Source organism: Tachysurus fulvidraco, chromosome 2, assembly GCF_022655615.1.
Source record: "Tachysurus fulvidraco isolate hzauxx_2018 chromosome 2, HZAU_PFXX_2.0, whole genome shotgun sequence".
NCBI classification, from domain to species: Eukaryota; Metazoa; Chordata; class Actinopteri; order Siluriformes; family Bagridae; genus Tachysurus; species Tachysurus fulvidraco.
This window is the reverse complement of record NC_062519.1, coordinates 28,415,745-28,435,962: the sequence shown is the minus strand read 5'-3', so window position 1 is coordinate 28,435,962 and position 20,218 is coordinate 28,415,745. Positions and strand designations below refer to the sequence as shown.

At 36.3% G+C, this 20,218-nt stretch overlaps 3 protein-coding genes across 6 annotated transcripts in view; 1 reads left to right on the top strand and 2 right to left on the bottom strand.

The window, feature by feature from the left end:
* Positions 1 to 353: 353 nt before the first annotated feature.
* Positions 354 to 16,413, bottom strand: LOC113657872 (glutathione hydrolase-like YwrD proenzyme). 3 transcript variants are annotated; one of them, XM_027170019.2, is made up of 12 exons: positions 16,296 to 16,413; positions 7,037 to 7,164; positions 6,742 to 6,895; positions 6,477 to 6,630; positions 4,729 to 4,935; positions 3,876 to 4,028; positions 3,666 to 3,753; positions 3,422 to 3,578; positions 2,513 to 2,669; positions 2,156 to 2,326; positions 1,816 to 1,900; positions 354 to 1,540 (listed from the first exon to the last, which is right to left on the bottom strand). In XM_027170019.2, the coding sequence occupies exons 2-12, from the start codon at positions 7,134 to 7,136 to the stop codon at positions 1,296 to 1,298; spliced, it is 1,671 nt and encodes a 556-aa protein (XP_027025820.2). In that variant the 5' UTR covers positions 7,137 to 7,164; positions 16,296 to 16,413; the 3' UTR covers positions 354 to 1,295. The 3 variants fall into 3 exon arrangements, with proteins under 3 accessions (XP_027025820.2, XP_027025818.2, XP_027025819.2); XM_027170017.2 differs by lacking the exon at positions 16,296 to 16,413 and adding an exon at positions 9,354 to 9,478; XM_027170018.2 differs by lacking the exon at positions 16,296 to 16,413 and adding an exon at positions 7,693 to 7,827.
* Positions 9,566 to 12,387, top strand: tm4sf4 (transmembrane 4 L six family member 4). The gene is made up of 5 exons (XM_027170021.2): positions 9,566 to 9,885; positions 10,252 to 10,341; positions 10,651 to 10,784; positions 11,469 to 11,652; positions 11,983 to 12,387. The coding sequence occupies exons 1-5, from the start codon at positions 9,712 to 9,714 to the stop codon at positions 11,989 to 11,991; spliced, it is 591 nt and encodes a 196-aa protein (XP_027025822.1). The 5' UTR covers positions 9,566 to 9,711; the 3' UTR covers positions 11,992 to 12,387.
* A 1,177-nt stretch (positions 16,414 to 17,590) lies between the features above and the next one.
* Positions 17,591 to 20,218, bottom strand: part of wwtr1 (WW domain containing transcription regulator 1) — a 37,689-nt gene continuing 35,061 nt past the window's right edge. For both annotated transcript variants that reach the window (XM_027169743.2, XM_027169741.2), the window contains one exon: positions 17,591 to 20,020. In XM_027169743.2, coding sequence (XP_027025544.1) covers positions 19,839 to 20,020 — 182 coding nt within the window. In that variant the 3' untranslated portion in view covers positions 17,591 to 19,838. The remainder of the gene's footprint in view (positions 20,021 to 20,218) is intronic.

Below are 20,218 nucleotides of genomic sequence, written 5' to 3'. Positions count from 1 at the left end.
AATGGATAGATGGATAAATGAAAGGGTAGAAATGAAAAATAATGATGCAGTTCCTGTATAGTTGGTATGGTCAAATTACTGCTTGGTATTAGTTCATCATTTTGGAATATTATGCTACAAGACAATTTAAAGAAATGACACATCTTCAGTAGCTGCCTGGGTGTAAAATACTAAACAGAAGTCTATTCATGCATCACTATTCATGCAGCACTAGTCAATTCATCTAAATCATCCATCTGGCTTAAAATGTGTCTTCTGTTTTTCACGAACCACTGAATGTATTGTTTACAACTAAAAGGAGGAAGTCTAAACGATCTTTAAATAGTACTGAAAATAAAACAAAGGAAACATTCTCCTAAGGAACAATGTTTAATGTGTTCCGGAAATGCTTAAATGGAATTACAATCAGTGATATGAATTGACTGAAATAGGCTGTCATTTCTTAACTGCTAAGGTTACTGTAATTTTCATCTATATCACTGGCACCTTCACCTTCATTCTGATTCCTCACATATCTCATATGACTATTTATCAGTACTGTATTTATAAATGATTATGCCTGAGTTTGGCATACATAAGTGCTTTTATATTTTTGGAAATCACGAGGCTAAGCTTGTGTGTCTTTGCCAAATGTGTGCTACACTTATTGTGTCTTGAGGTAAACTCGCTGCTGAACTGCGAATTATCTCAAAACGGATCTTTAGAACAACAACGTAGCATGGTAGCACAAAATTTACGTAAAGCTGTACTTTAAAGCCGTATTTATCTCAGAATGAGCTGAAAATTTAACATAACACACAATTTCACAGCCTCTCTCTGATTCAAATAACTGTATTAATTAGGCTTATGTCCATTTTGCTAAGGGCACATACACTATAGTGGCTATAGAACAACATAAACAAAGGTAAACATTTATTGTGTGAGGAAATGACTGTTTTTACAGCTGTGTTTGTTAAATTGGCTCTATAATCTTTGCAGGAAGCCTGGGCAAGAAAATATTACAAAAAAAATAAAAAATAAAACCTTTTCCACATTCAATAAATATATACTGTATACAGTATATACATGTATATATGTATATATATGTGGATATATAAAGCACACACATAAAAGCATTAAAATACTTATCTGTAAAGCTTTTCAGCATTATCTAATAAAAAAGAAGTGAAGGCAAATGGACCACTGCATTGTCTTAAAGGCACTTCACTGTTCATCTGATTATAGGTGCTATCTGGGTTCTCATATTTGTTTAATTGTTATCCACTAATCCCATGATTTTCACTTCAGTTTTCTAGCTAATACCCCACAGCACATCCATCTGCCCTAGGGTCAGATCCAGCCCACAGAATCCTCTCTTCTTCTTCTGGTTTTTCCTCTGTTAATTCCCACCACCACTTTCCAATGCTGATGATTTGCCCACGTCCAAACCGGTCCCGCTCATGCCCTTCTACTGGCCAGTTCACAACATGGCCCCGTTCTCTGAGCTCATCAGCCACACCTCGGTCTATGCCTGCCTCCAGATGGAGCATCCACAGCTGTGCTGCACAAAGAGATTAAATAAAACAGGTGAATTGTCAACTTGGAAATATCGTATTTACGGGATGTCAGATCCTCCTGTCCACCAACCCAACTAATATTAATATTTAAGCATAATAAAGCGCTACAAATCAAGTAAGTCTAAAAACAAAGTGAGTAAGTATTAGAAATGTTCTGATTTATTTAACTCTTCACTCCTCAATGATAGATGTGGATAAGAAGTATCTGTTAAAACAATGTGCTTAGCTAGAGAACTTCCACCTTAAGTAAAAAACTTACCAGCCTGATCAAACTGCACGAACACACGTGGGGCATCAAGTGCACGTTGAGGATTCATGCCAAACTCTAACATATTGAGCAATACCTGCAGAGTTAAAATTCTTATTATCTTATCTTTAAATCATTGAGAGTCATATAAGTCTCTGAACCATTTCAGTCTGCAATCAAGATTTCCAGCCAGTCAATTATGATGAACTGACTCATGATGATTTTTCTAATTGTACCATCAAAAGGCTTTCACTTACAGCCTGAAACTGCTGTCATAACATGTACCTTGACGTATGAACATTCATGACCTACTGTGATCTCAGGTTAGGTGTTAAATGGTTGTGAAGCTCACCTGCACATGACCTTGAGGCTGCATGAAGCCCCCCATCACCCCAAAGGAGCAGAGGAGGCACCCTGACAAGGGATCTGTGAGCATGGCAGGGATTATAGTGTGGTATGGCCTCTTCTCTGGACCTATACAGTTCACATGACTGGGGTCCAGAGAGAAATTAGCACCTCTGTTCTACCAGGGAAAGCAAAGAAAAATGGACTGTAAACCTTATAGCCACTTCAATCTCAAGAAGGTCTCTGCCCCTACACAGTTCCTTTACATAATTATGTAATAATTGTTCAGCAATAAAATGTATTAAAACACTTATCATCATCATAATAAGAGAATGAATATCTAAGAAAGGACTAAGAGACCCACTTGCAAGGAAAAGCCACAGTTTCGTGGGACAAGGCCAGTGCCAAAGCCCATGTAATTGCTGTTCACAAAGGAACAGGCGTTTCCCTCTCTGTCCACCACTGTGAAATACACCGTGTCACTTCCTGTGGGAATCCCAGGCTCACACACAGTCCGGGCTCTGAGGCGAGAGAGCAAATCTTAAGGCATGTGTCATTCATGTGTACAAGAGCCAAGTTCTTAAGCATGAAATCAAGCAAGTCTCCCACAGAGATTATTAGTGCTTGTGTTTAATGCCTGGCGAATTCCTCAAATTAAACCTTGTTGAAATGTCACTAATATCAATTATTCAACTGAGAAAAAAAGAAAAAAATGTTTGAAATGGAAAGTTCACATTCAATTATATTACATGCTATTTCTCTTATTGCTATATGGTTTGTAAATACATATCTTAGTCACGGGGTTATCTGCACACACAAACACCCCCCACCGCCACACACACACACACACACACACACACACACACACACACACACACACACACACACACACACACACACACACACACACACACACACACACACACACACACACACACACACACACACACACACACACACACACACACACACAGAGTGTTGCTTGTTTGGATTTCCTTCAACCAACTGAAAGTCTAAAGTCTGCAGATTATGACCCCCTCTCTATCTCTCTCTCTCTCTCACCCTCTCTCTATCTCCTTTTTTTATCCTATCAGAGCAGCATGACAGGGGGCAGAAAGGAGTGGGAAACCCGTTTACACAATGTGTAAACAATCCTATCTAAAGTAAGCACAGTGCCTGGCACTAGCTGGCACCACAGAATGCAAGAGGGAGGGGACAGAGAGAGAGACGGAGATGATCTCAATAAAACAGATACAATTTGTTCTTGTCATACTTGTCCATTTGGATGAGCTGGGCACGCTGGAGAGCATAATCTTTGGAAAGAAGCCCCTCCACAGGCACAATCGACTTGTCTGGGTCTGTAGTGAATTTGCTCAATTTCAGCAACTCGACCAGGATGTGCAGGTAGTTGGCACTATTGTGACCCAGGCCTGTGTGTGAAATAAAAAGCTTTGAAATTACACAGGCTTCTAATGTAGAATATATATATATCTAATGTTATATATATAAATTTGCACCTTTGATAGGAATATTCTCAAGAATATTAAGTGCAATAAGAGCTGCCATCCCTTGACTGTTGGGTGGGACCTCCCACACTCGTACCGTCTGCGGAAATGAAATATAATAGTCATCATTCAAATTTTCTATGGTTTCTATGACACATATGCAGGTAATAAAAATGCTAATAAAAGGACTCAACACACGTGTCTTTTTTCTCTCTAACCTACTTTGTAATCAGTGTAAATCGGCATGATCTCTTTAGTGACGTGGCTCTTGAGATCATCCAACCTCATCACACCACCATTTTCTTGCACGACATCAACCACAGCCTGGGCAATCCTGCCCTCATAGAACCCCTTTCTCCCATGAAGTGCAAGCTCCTGAAAGACATTGTACCTGATAGATGAACATAAACAGCACTGAGGTCAGCATGACTATCAGTACGGTCAATGGAAATCATATCTGGGTGAAAACATACATATTCAAAAGTCAAACATAATAGGAATACTGATCATGCCCTGTGGTTAATAATTTGGGTTCTTCAAGAGCAATCTAGAAAAAGAAAATCTAGAAAAATCTACAGTGTGTTTGCGTGGTGAAGGTCTGTACAAATGGCTTTTTTAAACGTTAACTAAGGAATTTATTGATTCTAGATTAGAATATGTCTGTGATTAGCAAGAATCACAGCTGTATGGTACCAATCATTAATCTTAGGTATTGATGGTAGGTGTATTCCACATGACACCATGGTGAACATCGTACATGAACAATAGCCACTCCCTGTGATGCATTCCTATCCAATTTCAGTTGTAAATGAGTAGTAATATATAGTTATCAGTGATGCCTGACCCAATTCCAACAATTTAGATAGCATCCATCTGAGGGAGAGATTAACTGTGGCCTGTTTTAAGCAGAGTCAGTAATTTAAAACACTTTTATCTAGCCTTTATCCAACATGCAGATTAATAACCTCAACAATTGCATAACAGTTTGAGTTTCACTGTTACAATCTAGGAGTGCCCTGTTAAGACTTGGATGACATATATCATATATAAACGGAAACTATGAAATTCTGTGTACCTGGAACGTGCGTGCGAGGTTGGGATTGGTCATGACCTGTCCATGTTTTGGTGGCTGTTTGTTAATGAGTAAATCTTCTCCTAGTTCTCTCCCAGCAGCTCTCAGGGATTTGGTATTCATGGCCCACATGTACGCTGTAATCTCAGCCACTGGGAAACCGTTCTGAGCCAGATCTATAGCTGGTTGCAGAAGGTCGGCTAAAGACAGCTACCATATTCACAAAGCACAATAATTAACAATCATCTGAGATGTCATACACACATTCTTGCACATGCATTCGATCAGTTGATGGATATATTTCTATGGAACTTTTATTATAGCCAGATTTTCAAAAGCAAGTTTATTGGGTAACACTTTAATCCAGAGAAGTATTCAACAGCTCCTTACAGTTGCCTAAGCCTTTCATTACTGACATAATCCTACAAGAACTATAAAAGCTTATTCCAATATATGTCAACTATAATAATAACAACTGCTTTTATTCTCCATGGATCAGAGTTGTCCTTCCTTGGACCACTTTTGGTAGGTACTAACTACTGCATATCAGGAACACCACACAGGACCTGCCACTTCAGAGGTGCTTTTGGAAATATCTGTCATTTTAGCCTTCACGTTGTGGCCCTTGTGAAAGTCACTCAGATTCTGACAGGTGCCCATTATTCCTAGTTTCAACTTTGAGAACTGACTGTTTACTTGCTGCCAAATATATCCCACACATTGACAGGTGCCATTGTACTGAGTTAATCAACGTTATTCACTTCATTTTAATATTATGGCTTATAAGTGTATAACAGTGTTATACGTCAGGGTTTTATTTAACCGCAGAATTTAGGAGAAAATACAGAGCATCTTCCGTTCATTTTGTCCAGTTAAACCGTCATTTACCTATCATTAACATTTTGTAACTTATACTAAATAAGAATAAAGTCACTTAGTATGAGAATTACTGCTACTGAATATTACATTATATATATCGCATCACTTGTAAGGCCGGTGATAAAAATGCATCTAACAAATAAATAAATGTAAGTCAGTAAGATCAGGTTCAAGAGGCCTGTGACAAATGGCAATCAAAATGCCAAACAAAGAGCAAAGTGATGAACAATAAGAATAGGTAAATGGAACTACTCAAGTAAAATACACATGGAAATGTTGAAAGTAGCACCACACAGACCCTTGGACTACAACAGTCAAGCATACAGTATGCTATGATATGGTATATGGCTAAAATTAAAAAGAAGGGCCTGTATCTACAACACTATCGGCACTTTTTAAAACGAATACACAGGTGTGTCGCCTTCGTAAATATCCAAATTTTTTATCTGAATAAAATTGCCTATTACTAAAAGTACAATAACCATCAAGTTCCATGTTTACACATAAATACATATTGCTCCAACAGGGAACATAGACAAACACAAGGTTATTTGGTTATTTAGTTCAGAAATATAATCAAATCACTGCACTGTGCAAAGAAATAGAATATAATGACCTCTGCTTATAAGAAAATAATTAATGACTTGTGGTCAGATGCAGCCTGACACAATGTGGAGTAACAGTTATCATGTATTAACCTAAATATTAGTATAATATGATATATTGAGTAAAAAAATCTGCAAAAATTAGTTGACTCTCTGTGCACTAAAACACTACTGGAGAAAACATATGGTGCTATATATGTATAATACTTCCGGATCACTTCTGGGTCAATGCTCACTACTGGGTCTGGAATGGGGTGGATAATGTACCTTACTGCTTCCAAACAAGGTCACGGTGTCACACCAGCATGCTGCAGCTCCAGGCACAGTAACATTGAAGGCATGGCAGTTAGGTGGTGGGTTACTCTGACTGAATCCACACCCTTCCATCAGTTCCAGAGTCTGAGCTTTGGGACTCCTTCCACTACCACACACATAACCAGAGAGTAATGTTAGTAATCAGAGGCTGGCTGCTATCATTCCACAACTATATTGTATAATAATAGGCGCTTTTTTGTTTTTGCTGTCTCCTCACCTCCCATTAAGTCCTCGCACTTGTTTGGTGGCAGCGTCATAAAAGAGACAAAAAGCATCACCTCCAAGGCCTGTGCTTGTAGGCTCTGTTACATTCAGGGCTGCAGCCACAGCGACAGCAGCGTCGGCAGCATTTCCACCCCTTTTCAGAATGTCTGTGACGGAAAACCATTTAAGCAAACAACATTGTTTCATAAATATGTAAATGCTAAATTTGTGTGTTCTGTCACCATTATATATCCATTAACAGAGAAGCTAGGAGAAACTCTTGATTTCAATTTGATTTAATTTCTCACCAAGTCCAATGTTGGATGCTAGAGGCTGACTGGAGGCTACACAGCCATTCAAACAGATGACAGGTGAGTGACGAGATGAAAACACCAAATCAGCTTGCATTTTCTTTCTTCAAAGCAGAAACAATCTCCTGATACAAGGTGAAAAGGTACAGGCAAAAAAAAGTGATAATTTTTATTATTTTTATTTATTTATTAGCATCATTATTTATAATGTAGCTACCAAATCTGCTATAAACACAAGAAATTTATTGACTTTTAAATTTGTTAAAAGCTTAAAAAGCTTATTTCCTGTTTTCTGTCAGGATGACAGTACATTTTGCTTAAACACTTCATTTGGCAGTGTGAAAACACACCCACATATACACACACACATACACACATACATTTCATGAGACCAATCTCAAAATCTTAATAACCGTACTATTCATGATCGATTTTATAAGAAAATGACAAATACAATTATAAGACACTGGGTCATCAGAAGCCACCAGAACAGCTTTCATTTTCTTGGCACAGATTCTACAAGTCTCTGGAACTGCAATGGATTGAAAGACATATTCCTCCAAAAGATATTCTTGCAGATATTCCAAAACCCCACATGTGTTCATTTAGGTTGAGAACTAGTGACTGAGAAGGTGACTGAATATTTTTCATACCATTGAGTGAGTCCTCACCAATCCCATCAAGATAGAAATGATTCTTCATAGAATAAAAGTCAAAACTTTGTACTGATTTCTAGTGACACTAATTCACTAGTTCCTCTAAGGGGACATGTAGACTCAAACCATGTCAGAAACATTTCCTACTAATACTAACCAGGAAACAGTAGGCCTTGTTACCAATTAGCTCTGATGGACTTTGAACAAACACTAATAATACACAGAACATAGACAGACAGACAGACAGACAGACAGACAGACAGACAGACAGACAGACAGACAGACAGACAGACAGATAGATAGATAGATAGATAGATAGATAGATAGATAGATAGATAGATAGATAGATAGATAGATAAAGCCTGTTAGCAAGGTTAGCGACTGTCCTGCACTCAGTACAGCTCTCAGTTCACATTACAGCTGCTACTTTTGTGAGTTGACTGAGCAAATTCAGTTCATTTGTGTGAAAAGGCTATTGATCATCAGCCTTCACTGACCAATTTCTGATCAGCCCTTTGTCCCACCTGCACTATTTTTGGTTCTTCATTTTGTAATTGTCTTCTTGACTTTATTTAATATTTCCATAAAAAATAAGAAACCTTATTCCATCCAGCACTGAATATATTAGCATATTAATGTGTTCCTTCTACTAAATTCATTTCTGTAGTTATGGTTAATTCACAGGGATTTGTATGGCAGATGATCTACATATAGATAATAATTGGCAGATTTAAAAAAAAGTGTTGTTATTTAACAAAATGAAAAATGACGGTGCGTTTCTTCAAAATAGAGAAAAATGAGACTCTGGTGAAGAAACAGATGTTTATGGAAGCTATAACGTAAGTGGTAATAAAAAAAAATCCTTTTTTTGCACTATGAAAGAAATAAAACACATTGGGGCTTTGAGATGGCACAATAACTCCACCATACTAGACTGGATCACATGACTTCATTGTTGATTATATTTCTATAATACCATCCTGAACAATTTCTATTATGAATATTTTATTCTATTCTATTCTATTTTGTCTCCATGAAATCTTCTTCTGTAAATGATCACGAAGACTCAATGAATAAGCAAATTATCTTGGTGACGTCTAGCATTTTGAGACATATTATGAGACTACTGTCCTCAGTGATGAATCAGTAACACTTCTGATACCTGGTACACTTGATTTTTCCTTTACAATAAGCTTTTAATTTGACATGAAGTGCGATATGACACTATTGTGAAGTATGCCTAAGATTTAGCAAACACCTTTGATTCTGCTCTGTTTCTTACTTTGCTCTGACTTTGTTTTCTGTAAAGTACAAATTCTACAATGTGTAATAAATAAATGTCACTGTTACAGTTCAGTGCCATGATTCACTTCATAAAAATGGTAAAATATTTGTTTTAACCTGTATAATTAATAATTAGTTTCTGTATAATTAATAGACCTTGAATATAAGATGCTCATATAATAAGGGAAATATCGGAGTTAAAACAAAATATAATAATAATGTTAATACTAACAAAATAAGATATCTATCAAACATTGGCGCCATATTGGATTTTTGTCTAGTAAAATGAGTTAAATGACTCGTTGATTTTAACAAGCTCTGCTGAATAAAAGGAGGATAAGAATTATGTTATACTTTGCATCTAAATCTCTCACCCTTAATGTTATTTTGAGAGGCTCCAGAGGAGTGTAAAACAATCTCGGCGCTGGGATGGTCACTGCTAAACTCAAACAAAGCACAGTGAGCGTGTCTGAGGGCAGGGACATGCTGTGGTAGAACATTAACAGATAGGTTGTTGTCAGTGCAATAAATGTTGTAAATCTGACATGAAGGTGGTGCCATCATATTGCAAAGGTATATATATATATGGACAAACCTATGCCTTCATTCAGATCAACGGGGACCAGAAGTTGGAAAGGGAGCCTGGAATAGAGGAGAGTTTAAGATAAAGATTTTGGACTTCTTGGACTTCTTTTTTTCTATTTTGAAACACACAAACAAAAAGACTGAACCATGTGTTCTGGGAATTTTGCAAGGTGTTTAGGTATCACCCTCATTCCTTTAGCTATCCTTTGCTTTCTCTGCAACGTCCTGCTGCTTTTCCCTGGAGGTAAACCTGCTAAGAGCAATGATGATGTTACAGATGAAGCCTGGTACTTCGGAGGAATAATCGGCTCTGGAGTCTTGGTGAGTGACACCATTTTAGTGAGACGATTTAATAATGTGAATTTAAACTCTGTTTTGTTTCATGTTATTTGCAAAATATTAAGTATTATATATAACGTTTTCATTGAGGATTCTCAAAAACAATTTCATACAATAGTTTACACACACACACACACACACACACACACACACACACACACACACACACACACACACACACACACACACACACACACACACACACAGTATATGTAATACGGAATAGTTTCATCAAAAACAATCTTGCTTTATACTAGAATGTAGGTACTCTGTATATGTACATGAACATTTGTGTCAAAAGAAAAGGCAAGTATGAATTTACATGTGTCAATTTTCATGTTTTTAAAGATGATTTTCCCAGCACTGGTCTTTTTGGGACTGAAAACTAATGATTGCTGCGGCTGCTGTGGCAATGAGAGCTGTGGGAAAAGATGTGCGGTGAGGAGTCGCTCAATTTTTTGGCTTCAACTATTACTGTCCTCGATACACGGATTTCAGAAAAATACACATGCCCACACACACCAACTACTATCAAAACGTACCAACAAAACACTTTTACCTGACGCTATTATAAAAGGTTTTTTTTTAGTTGTTTAAACCTTTCAATGTTCTCTAAAACCAAAAAAATACAATGTTTCTCCTTTCTTCTTGAATGCCATATAAGAACGTTTTCTTTATTAAACACTCCATATTTGTATACCACTGAGAACTGGATTTTAATTGATTTTTTTTTTTATCTATTTCTAGATGTTTTTCTCCATTATATTTGCTGCAGTTGGTCTTTTGGGAGCTGGTTATTCTTTCATTGTGTCGGCGGTTGCGATCAATCGAGGGCCTAAGTGTCTAACAAATGGCACATATCAATACCCATTCAATCAGGGGTAAGTTAGTAGTGAGAAGAAGTTATTTTTGCTTTATTGATGTTGTGATCAGTAATGCATATCCGCTTAAATTACAACGACAAAACTGTAAACCTTTTACAATTAAGTATTGCCATTTGGTAGACACCCTTACCCAGAGTAAGTTACATTTTTTATCATTTTATACACCTGAGGGTTAAGGGCCGTGCTCAAGCAGTGGCAGCTTGGTGGACCTAGGATTTGAACTCAGAACCTTCTGATCAATAGTCCAGCACCTTGGCTACCACATTGTGGTGGTTTTTAAAAATAAATAAATAGATAGATAGATAGATAGATAGATAGATAGATAGATAGATAGATAGATAGATAGATAGATAGATAGATAGATACATAAAACTATCTAGCCAAATAAATAAATAAATAAATAAATAAATAAATAAATAAATAAATAAATAAATAAATAAATAAATAAATATTTTAAAGTAATTCCCCACACAAAGTTTTTTCCAATTAGTAGTGTAATGTAGGGTTATTAGTGGTTGATTTAATAAATTCTATATCACAAGCATTCATAGTTCTAAACGTATTCATCAAGTACAGCAATTACATACAATTTACTTACACTGGTAAATTACATATATCTATTTATACTACTTGTGTGATTTCTTTTTTTTTGTTAACATTGTCTTTTTGTTCTATCCGAAGTGACTACCTGTCCAACAATACAATGTGGGATGAATGCAAGGAGCCTGCAGGCATTGTGACGTGGCACCTAACACTCTTCTCCATGCTGTTGATTATGGGTTTGGTTCAAATGGCACTGTGTGCATTTCAGGTCATCAACGGCCTGATCGGCACCATCTGCGGAGACTGCTGCGGATGTTGCGGGGTACAGTGAAACATTTTATCTTTGTATATCTTGAACTCCACTCCACCCTCAAACTCATGAAGTGAATTAGCTAAAAAGTTCAATATGGATGCCAGAGCAAACGTGACGATATTGAATTATTAGATTTGTGTAAGTTTATTATTAACCGTTCATCAAATCAGCAAGCGGTATATTAACTCCACTAGTATTAAATTAACTCAGAAGACCAAACAAGGTCAGATCAAGGTGTGATGTCTGGGTTTTCTGCACTTAAGCTATAATTTCTTTATACAACTTTCTGCACTTGTGACTAAATGTAAATTCTTTCCATTGTTTTCTTTTCTCAAACAGGGCTCCTGAACTGAATAAGTCTCCAGAAAAGTGATGAAAATGTTGAAGATAACAGGAATATTGAAAAGTTTTTTATCTACATTATCCAGATCTTTTTTTGTTTTTAGATTTTCTTTTTTTATTATTATTATTCATATCATACGGACATTGTTGTACAGGTTTACAGAGGACAGTATGCCTCTTTTGCCTGATGGTGCGCCTTATGAAGGCAAAAGATTAATGTGTTATTTATATGCAACATTTAATGTTCATTATCAATCCCATTTTAATGAAAAAGCTTTGCTTTGCTATATATGGACTATAAATTGTTGTAGGAATCACTTTTTTCACACAATTGTGTCATCAATTATTGACACAAGGTTTGATATCAAATCTGTTCTTCAATAATAAATTGATCAACGCTAAGCACAGTTGTCCAAGTCTTCTTTTTAATGTAATGCAAAACAGGAAACTGTCAGGGCAGAGCAGAAGAATGATGCTACAGGATGTAACCCTGAATTCCTTGGAGGATCTGCTAAAGATTACACTGAAAACAACATCTGGCCAATTTTTCTGAGACCTTCACAAGAGAGACTTTTCAGTTGATATTGTACAATATAATTAAACAATCGTGTGCAATATCTCTATAACATGCTTTTGTTCTTCTAGTTATGTTATACAGTCTATTTACAAGTTTATCATACACACTATTAGTACACAATAAGATTTTTTTGAAATTTAAATAAACTGGATAACTTTTTTATTTCATTACACAAGTTTTTAATAAAATTTTAAACAATTAACAATTGTTGAGACAATTAAATGGTCTTATATTCTGAAACACATTTATGTTTGTTTATGTCATTAGAATGAAATCAATCTGTTCAATTAAAGTAGGAAACCCACCATAATAGAGACCATTTTATTTTTTTCTTTATGTCAGGTGTTTATTAGAGTGGCAGGTAGAGATTTTCTTAGGTCACATTTAGGATACACCCTCAAACTCAATAGCCATAAAATGATTATGTTATAGGGATTGAGTTCAGATGTGCTCAATATAGAGTCCAAAATAAGGTCTGAAATTCCAGCTGTTAGCTTTTAATAAATGGAGCTAACAGTGGTTTGTGTTTTGGTTTCTAAAAGAAGAATAAGACGATGAAAAAGAAGCGGCAAAATGGGTCAAATTTCAAGAATGAAATAATAAGGAAAATTGCTGTGTTGGCAGAGAAAGGATATTTCCGATGTGAAATGTGTTGTTGAAATGATTTGCTGTCAGAGGAATGTGAAAATGTTTCTTGGTGAAAGAGAAAAACCAGTTCAAGTGAGAACAGGATTTTGGTCAAGAAGATTGAGTCAGTATCTACCATGCAACAAAACTGCCAGAGAACACAATCAGTGGTTACTGGCTAAATGGAAGAAAGTGATCTTTAATGATGAATACAGAAGAGACAGGCACTAAGGTGAGATGGTATGATGATCTGGGGCTGCATCAGCAGAAAAGGTGGTGGGAAAATGTTTAACAAAAGTGGACTTTTTGATTCAAAATTTATTCGATAACTAGTTACCAGATATTTCAACAAGACGGTTCAAGTTGCCTTACCGCACATTAAGTGAGGAAGTGCTATGATGAGGAGTGTGAAGAAGTGTGTTTACGTCAATAAAAGCAGAACTTTCGGTAGTTTGGTGTTCTGAAGCAGTCTGGTATGTGTCTTCATAATGCCTTGGAGAAAAGACATTTTCTGGAAAGGGTTATAAGGCCATCTCCAAACAATTTATTCACCATTTGACAATGACATGGATTGTTCACAAATGGAGAGGTTTCAAAATAATTACAAACACTCCAAGGAGTTGGCATCCAGGCAAATTCAGTCCAAAGTCAGACCGTTTAATGCTCAGAGTTATAAAGAAACCCCAACCCTACACCATGTGGCCTACAGGCCTCTGTAAGCATGTTAAATGCTTATGTTCATGCCAGTACAATCAGAAAAAGATTGAACAAATATGGCTTTCATAGAACTATGGTTAGAAACAAATGAATGTCAGCATGACTTTGGTTTGCAAAAATGCATCGAGCCCTCAGGTTTTTAGAATAATCTTTTGGACTGATGAGACAAATGAAGAATGAGATGTTTTGTCATTTGACAGTACTGTATGTCAAGAAGGTGTGAGGTCAACAAGGCTAAAGGAGAACAAACAAAATACTTACAACTACTGATAACCGATGCAGTCTTGTACTTTTTATGTTAGATGTATAACATACATAACAAATATTGTCTATGTACTTTTTTATATTAGTCATAGTGATATAACAATAACTCAAGGTTTCTTAAAAGTTTGTGTACAGGCGCTTTAATGCTTAGTGATAATTTAGTGATAATTTAGGCTTGTATTGCAGCCACAGAACCACTGAACCAGTCACTGAGACGACAATTACGTTTATATCAGAATATTCATAACAGACATGTGAGGAAATCTGTACAAAATAATCCCAAGAATGAACTGAAGTAATGCTGTAAAAAAGAGTGGGCCAAAAATTCTCCTACATGTTGTGAGTATAGAAAACATTTAGTTAAATCATTGTTTCTAGAGATTTTATACTGTATGTTACTGAATCACAGCGTGTACTGTACTTATTTTTCCCACCGGGTTTCAGAATGTTTTTGTGAAAACTGACTACAAATGAAAATCTTTTGTTTTTGTTTTGTTCTTCACCTAAAGCTATTTGTTTATCAAAGTTGGTGAGGACCAAACAATTGCCATTCATAGTTGGATGGTTAATCGTTATAGCTTCCTACCTGGATCTAGATGGACATTTTTTGATAGATAAAAACTGTTGTAGGATTTTACACAGTCCTTTATTCAGACAACCATAGAATCATAAAAAAAAATACTGTATAAAACTTTAACATCACTTTCACAAGATATTCATCCTTTGGAAATATTTTTAAAAGTCTTTTATATATAAGGCTGAAATGTTCTTTTAAAAACCTTTTAGCATATTCTAAGAAATTTATTCAACCTATACTTTTTTCCTCATAAGCCCAAATATATTTCATCATTTATTTTTCAGAGGCCAAAAACTTTGTATAATGTTAATGATTCTCATCAGTTATATAATCGTAAAGATATTCCTTGTATGTAATATAAAAATGCATCAAATTTCTACTAAAATATTAAAGAGGCAGAAACTTTTTATTAGATTGTTTTATGCTATAGCATTAAGGACCTTATTATCCTGGTTTAGTAAGGCACTAAGCAAACATTTACAGGTTATTACACCTCACTGTACAGCTTTTGTACTGCTGTTGTATCAGTCGATTTATTGCTGCAATGATATTCCTCTTTACGACAGAAGGAGCTCAGATATTACTCCAACATGTAGGCAAACTGTGAGAAACAAAATATGAGCTTTTCACAGCAAAACACCTGATGAAGATTTGATGAATGTTGTAATTATTCGACGCAGAATTCTGATAATAAATTCAAATTGAAATTTATTTGTATAGCGCTTCGAACAGTTGACGTTGTCTCAAAGCAGCTTTACAGAACATAAACATAAAACAAAAGGTTAATATAAAGATTAATTTAATACAAAAGTTCAAGATTAATATTAGATATATTTAAATGTGTTTGTACTGTATTTATCCCCAATGAGCAAGTCTGAGGTAAAAAAAACTTAAATGGTAAAGGAAGGAACCTTGAGAGGAACCAGATTCAAGGTGACACTGGAGGGTGTGATTATAAATATACAGTCTGACAATTGTGTATTAATGAGGATTGTTGTTATTATTGTATTAATAATGAAGTTGTTGTCCTCATAGACCACATGGAGTTGGCATCTCCTCTTAGTATGTTTGAATACTTCTATCTCTAGATGCCTCAGGATCTTCATAATCTTAAATTTGTCTCATTTTATATCCATTCAAAACTTCCTGGTGCTCTTAGTTTAATACGCGTCATTATATTAAACACATAGAATAAGTATGACATCTGGTGGACAACAGAAGAACAAATTGAGAGTCCAAACCACACCCAGAAAGGGATAATATTGGTGGCGTATAAATGGGGGTTGGTTTTTTTCCCCACCGAGGTAAATATACAAACTAGGGCTTGTTTTTTTTAAGCCTGTGCTTAACACCGGGTTATAGTCGTTTTAAACCCCGCATTTAACCCAGAGTTAAGTAACGTTTCAAACTAATAAATAAAAAGCGGAATAGCGCCGCTTTTACACGAAGTTATGAAACATTACCCCCCAAGTGACCCCAAAATACCTGACAGTGAAAAATGAGCAGAAGTTGGATAACATCGAACTTAAAAAGATTACTAAGTAGTACCTGCTCAGGCACAGAACGGCAGACATGTCTTTTTCCCTCAGTAATATGAGATCCAGTATAATCCAGTCACAGTTGTTGACAGTGCAAATATGCAAATAAGAACGTTAACACAGTGGTTTAGGGGTGTGTTTAATGTGAAATGTGAAATTATTAATACTCGGGGTTTACTGGTAAAGTTTGAGCAATGTGAAAACATCACCCGAGGTTTAGAATGATCATAACCGGTGTGAAAAACACATAAGAAGTGTTAAAGGACGTGATAAACAGCCTGGCACACAGATGCTAGGCTCAGAAATTTGGTGCTAACAGCATGAGCTCATGGACTTGTGCCAGTAGTCCTGGTGAGTGGAGGTTGTGTAATGGTGTGGGGAAAGTTTTTTGGCACATTTTGAGACTGAGTATTTTTACTGACCATGTGCATTGAATCATGGTCACAACTTACCATTTTCTACTGACTTCCAGCATGACAAATGACAATACACCATGTCACAAAGTAAAAGTTGTCTCAAACAGGTTTTAAGGACATGAACGTGTTCACTGTTTTTTGTCAAATCTGAATCCAGAAGAAAACCCTTTGGGAGGTTGCTGAATAAGAGTTATGCAAAATGAAAGTGACCTAAAAAACTGCAGTTGTGATGAGTAAACACTGACCAGAATCTCTAAGCAGTGCTTTGTCCAATTATAGGGATGGAGACACAGGTGAATGTGTACCAAGGAATTTTTAGAACTGAAAATATCACTTTTATTCTATATAATCTTATAGTAAGATATTATCCTTTACAAAATGGTGGTGAGTATATTGTATCTGCTCCATCAGCTCATAAAACCATCATCTGTGATGTGAGCTAGAGAGTCACAGCCACTGAGGTCAGCTTAAAAAGTTATTAGATTTGTTCCCAGGAACCAAGTCAGCAAGTGACCAAAGCTAGTGACAAGATCACAAACTCAACACTGAGTTAATTCTGTATTCAGCGCAGGTGCAACAATAACTGTAAAAGTCATGACTGAATAACTGGAGCAGGTTATGCAGATATATTTTAAGTGAAATCATTTCTTTGGGTAAGTCAAACAAGAGAGATTTTTCTTCTGACTGTTGACTGAGTAAAGTTTATGAAGAAAAAAAAGCCTACTTGGCAACTGTGAATAAATGGTCCATAGTAAATCACAAGAAATGTGAAGTGCAGTTTTATAATGATAATTATTCTCCTTCCACTGCATTAACAATTAATGTAACCCTTAATCCATCAAGCATAACCTTATGTTTCAGTAGAACACATAAATTTTAACTCATACAATCTGTGGTACACAATTTTATTAATTTTTTTGTTTGGTTGCTCAACAAGTTACACATCAGTTTCAGAGAATTCTTTGTGAGGTTATAGTTCTTACAATCGCCTCCATACATCCCACAAATACAGTAAGCGGTCATTTTATTTCAGTGTGTATATGCGTGTTTTCCAAGCCTTCCTCCAACATCCCTGGAATCTAACAAACACAACCTCCCCGTGTTACTGTGGATAGGTAGTGCGTGTGCTACATACCCATAATTTTAGATAATGCTACAAAGATCACTTTTTTACACCACTCAATAAACTAGAAAAAACACCTGCTTCTTTCTGTTCAACATATTGCTTTGTGTAAATGTATTGCTCAAACATGCATAGATGATCAGATGTCAGCACTGTGCTTATTAATAATAACCTGCACCATGCTCTAGCCCTGGAATAATCACTTTATGTATAGAACAAAATAGCAGGAAGCCACTCAGGAACCACTCGTTGACTGACTTTAACAACAGGGCCTTTCCTCTCAGTGGATCGACAGGAAAAACCCGACATACATTTTTGTCTCGCTTACACATTAAGAAAGTGGTCAGCTGTGTTCAGCATGTACTTGCTTGAAAGATTCAGTACTTAACCATTCAATCCTGACTAAAGGATTTCATGAGTTCAGTTTAACCCAGAATTAATTGATAGTGCATCACCTCTACCCCTAACCCCCTCCCACCCAGTCACAGACAAAGCCCATCAGTCTATCCATGCGTCCATCCATTGGCCCTGAACTATTGCCAGTATACAAAATAACAATATGCTGCGTAGTCAATATAAGGTGGCTTTATACACCACCAATGCTAGGAATAGCTAACAAGTCATTTAACATCCAATACAAAAACATTAGACATAGAAAAAGGTTTTATTTCAGCTTAAGTAAAGAAATAAAGCATGATCATGTGATCACCCACGCTCATCCAGTTCCAAGTGTTCGTCGTTATTTGATCCCCTAAAATACAGAGACGATCATTTCTGGCTGCTAGAAAATACTTGTGTTCTTTATGTTTAATGTTTTGCATATTCCCTGCAGATTATCATGGAAAACTGTTTACCACTGAGTTAAAGGCAGCCCTACTGTGAGGAAAAGTCCAACACGTAGTCTGCTTCGGCTTAAACGGATCAAAGAACCTCACAGTACAGTGAAGAAACACAGAGCAGGAACCGTCACATAAAACTTCAACATTTACTTATAGGATCCAACTCAACCCCATGCTGATTTGTAGTGCTTTGAAATTTCAATCTCATAATAATAATAAAAAAAAAACTAAAACTCTATTAAAAAAAAAAAAAAAAATCATAGCTCTTGATAAATACTAAAAAGGCAAACTCTATCAAAATTCATAAAATGCACCAGATGTCAAGGGACACGTCTAGAATAGTTAGTGTTAAAAAAAATACTGAAGCAGTACACAAAAAGTACATGATATAAAATGTAGGTCTACAGATGCAAACTGCCTTATTTTAGAGGCAGGAGCTTACTTGACACAATAGCTAAACTGGGATCAGCATGAGTATAAACCTCTAAATGTGAATGAAATATTGTTTCTTTTGAAACTACACTTCAAGTTATAACAAAGCTTTTGTGCTGAAATTGAGTACAGTAGGAAACGTATACGATATCTTTGAAGAAAAGGAAAGTTTGTTCATAAGGCCGCTTGAATGCTAAATTGATCAGTATGGCTCCCCTCTAGTGCAGATAATGGTGAACTGCCTAACATGCTCAATACATGTACATCATTGAAGCCAACATGGTCTTCGGTTCATAGTGCAGGCAGTAGCTCCCTCTGCTGGTGCCTACCAAGTGTTCCTACATCAAGATATATTTATGAAGACCGACAGCAACAAAGTGCTGCTTAGTCCTGCCCAAAGCCAGAGGAATGACATTTTTTTTGATCAAGCTACACTCAGTGACAGTTATAACCTACTCTATCCTACAGTATATACAAAAAAGACGTATTAATTTTTCCACCACACCTCAACAAATTTGATTGACGTATGCTTGTTCTTTGTTCTTAGGCTGAACACTTTGGTTTTTGTTGTGCTCTTCACTCAAAATATTTACAGTAATCAGAATTTTAAAAAAAAGAAAGAAAAAAGAGCAATATAGGCACATTACAAATGAGAGAGTGGAGAAACTGGTTGAGTTAAAATTCAGAAAGGTAGCAGTGCTGCTTAAAGTCTTTAGCCTTTCTCTTTGAAACTCAGCGCTGCTTTATAGCCAGGTGAGAAAAGGCTCATTCTTGTTCAGGACAGACTCCACGTCGTTGAGGATGGGCATGAGGTCTGTGCCATCCAGGGTGCCCAGGTCCACGTTGGTGCCAGGCATGGAGTCTAGGAAGTCAGGGAAACGGCTCTGCTGTGGCACGTTCATGTTGACTGGCACCATGTTGTCACCTGCAGACAGAGTAAGCCAAGCGGATGAATCTTAACCTTCTAAAACGGGCATCACCAAATGGCGGACCGCGGTCAGGATCCGGACAGAGTGACAGGTCTTCCCGGACCCATTAAAATTCTAATATTATCATATTAAGCATCTCCTTATTATAATCTAATATTATAAGATTATATAAGCTCTTTGACATTAATAAGAAG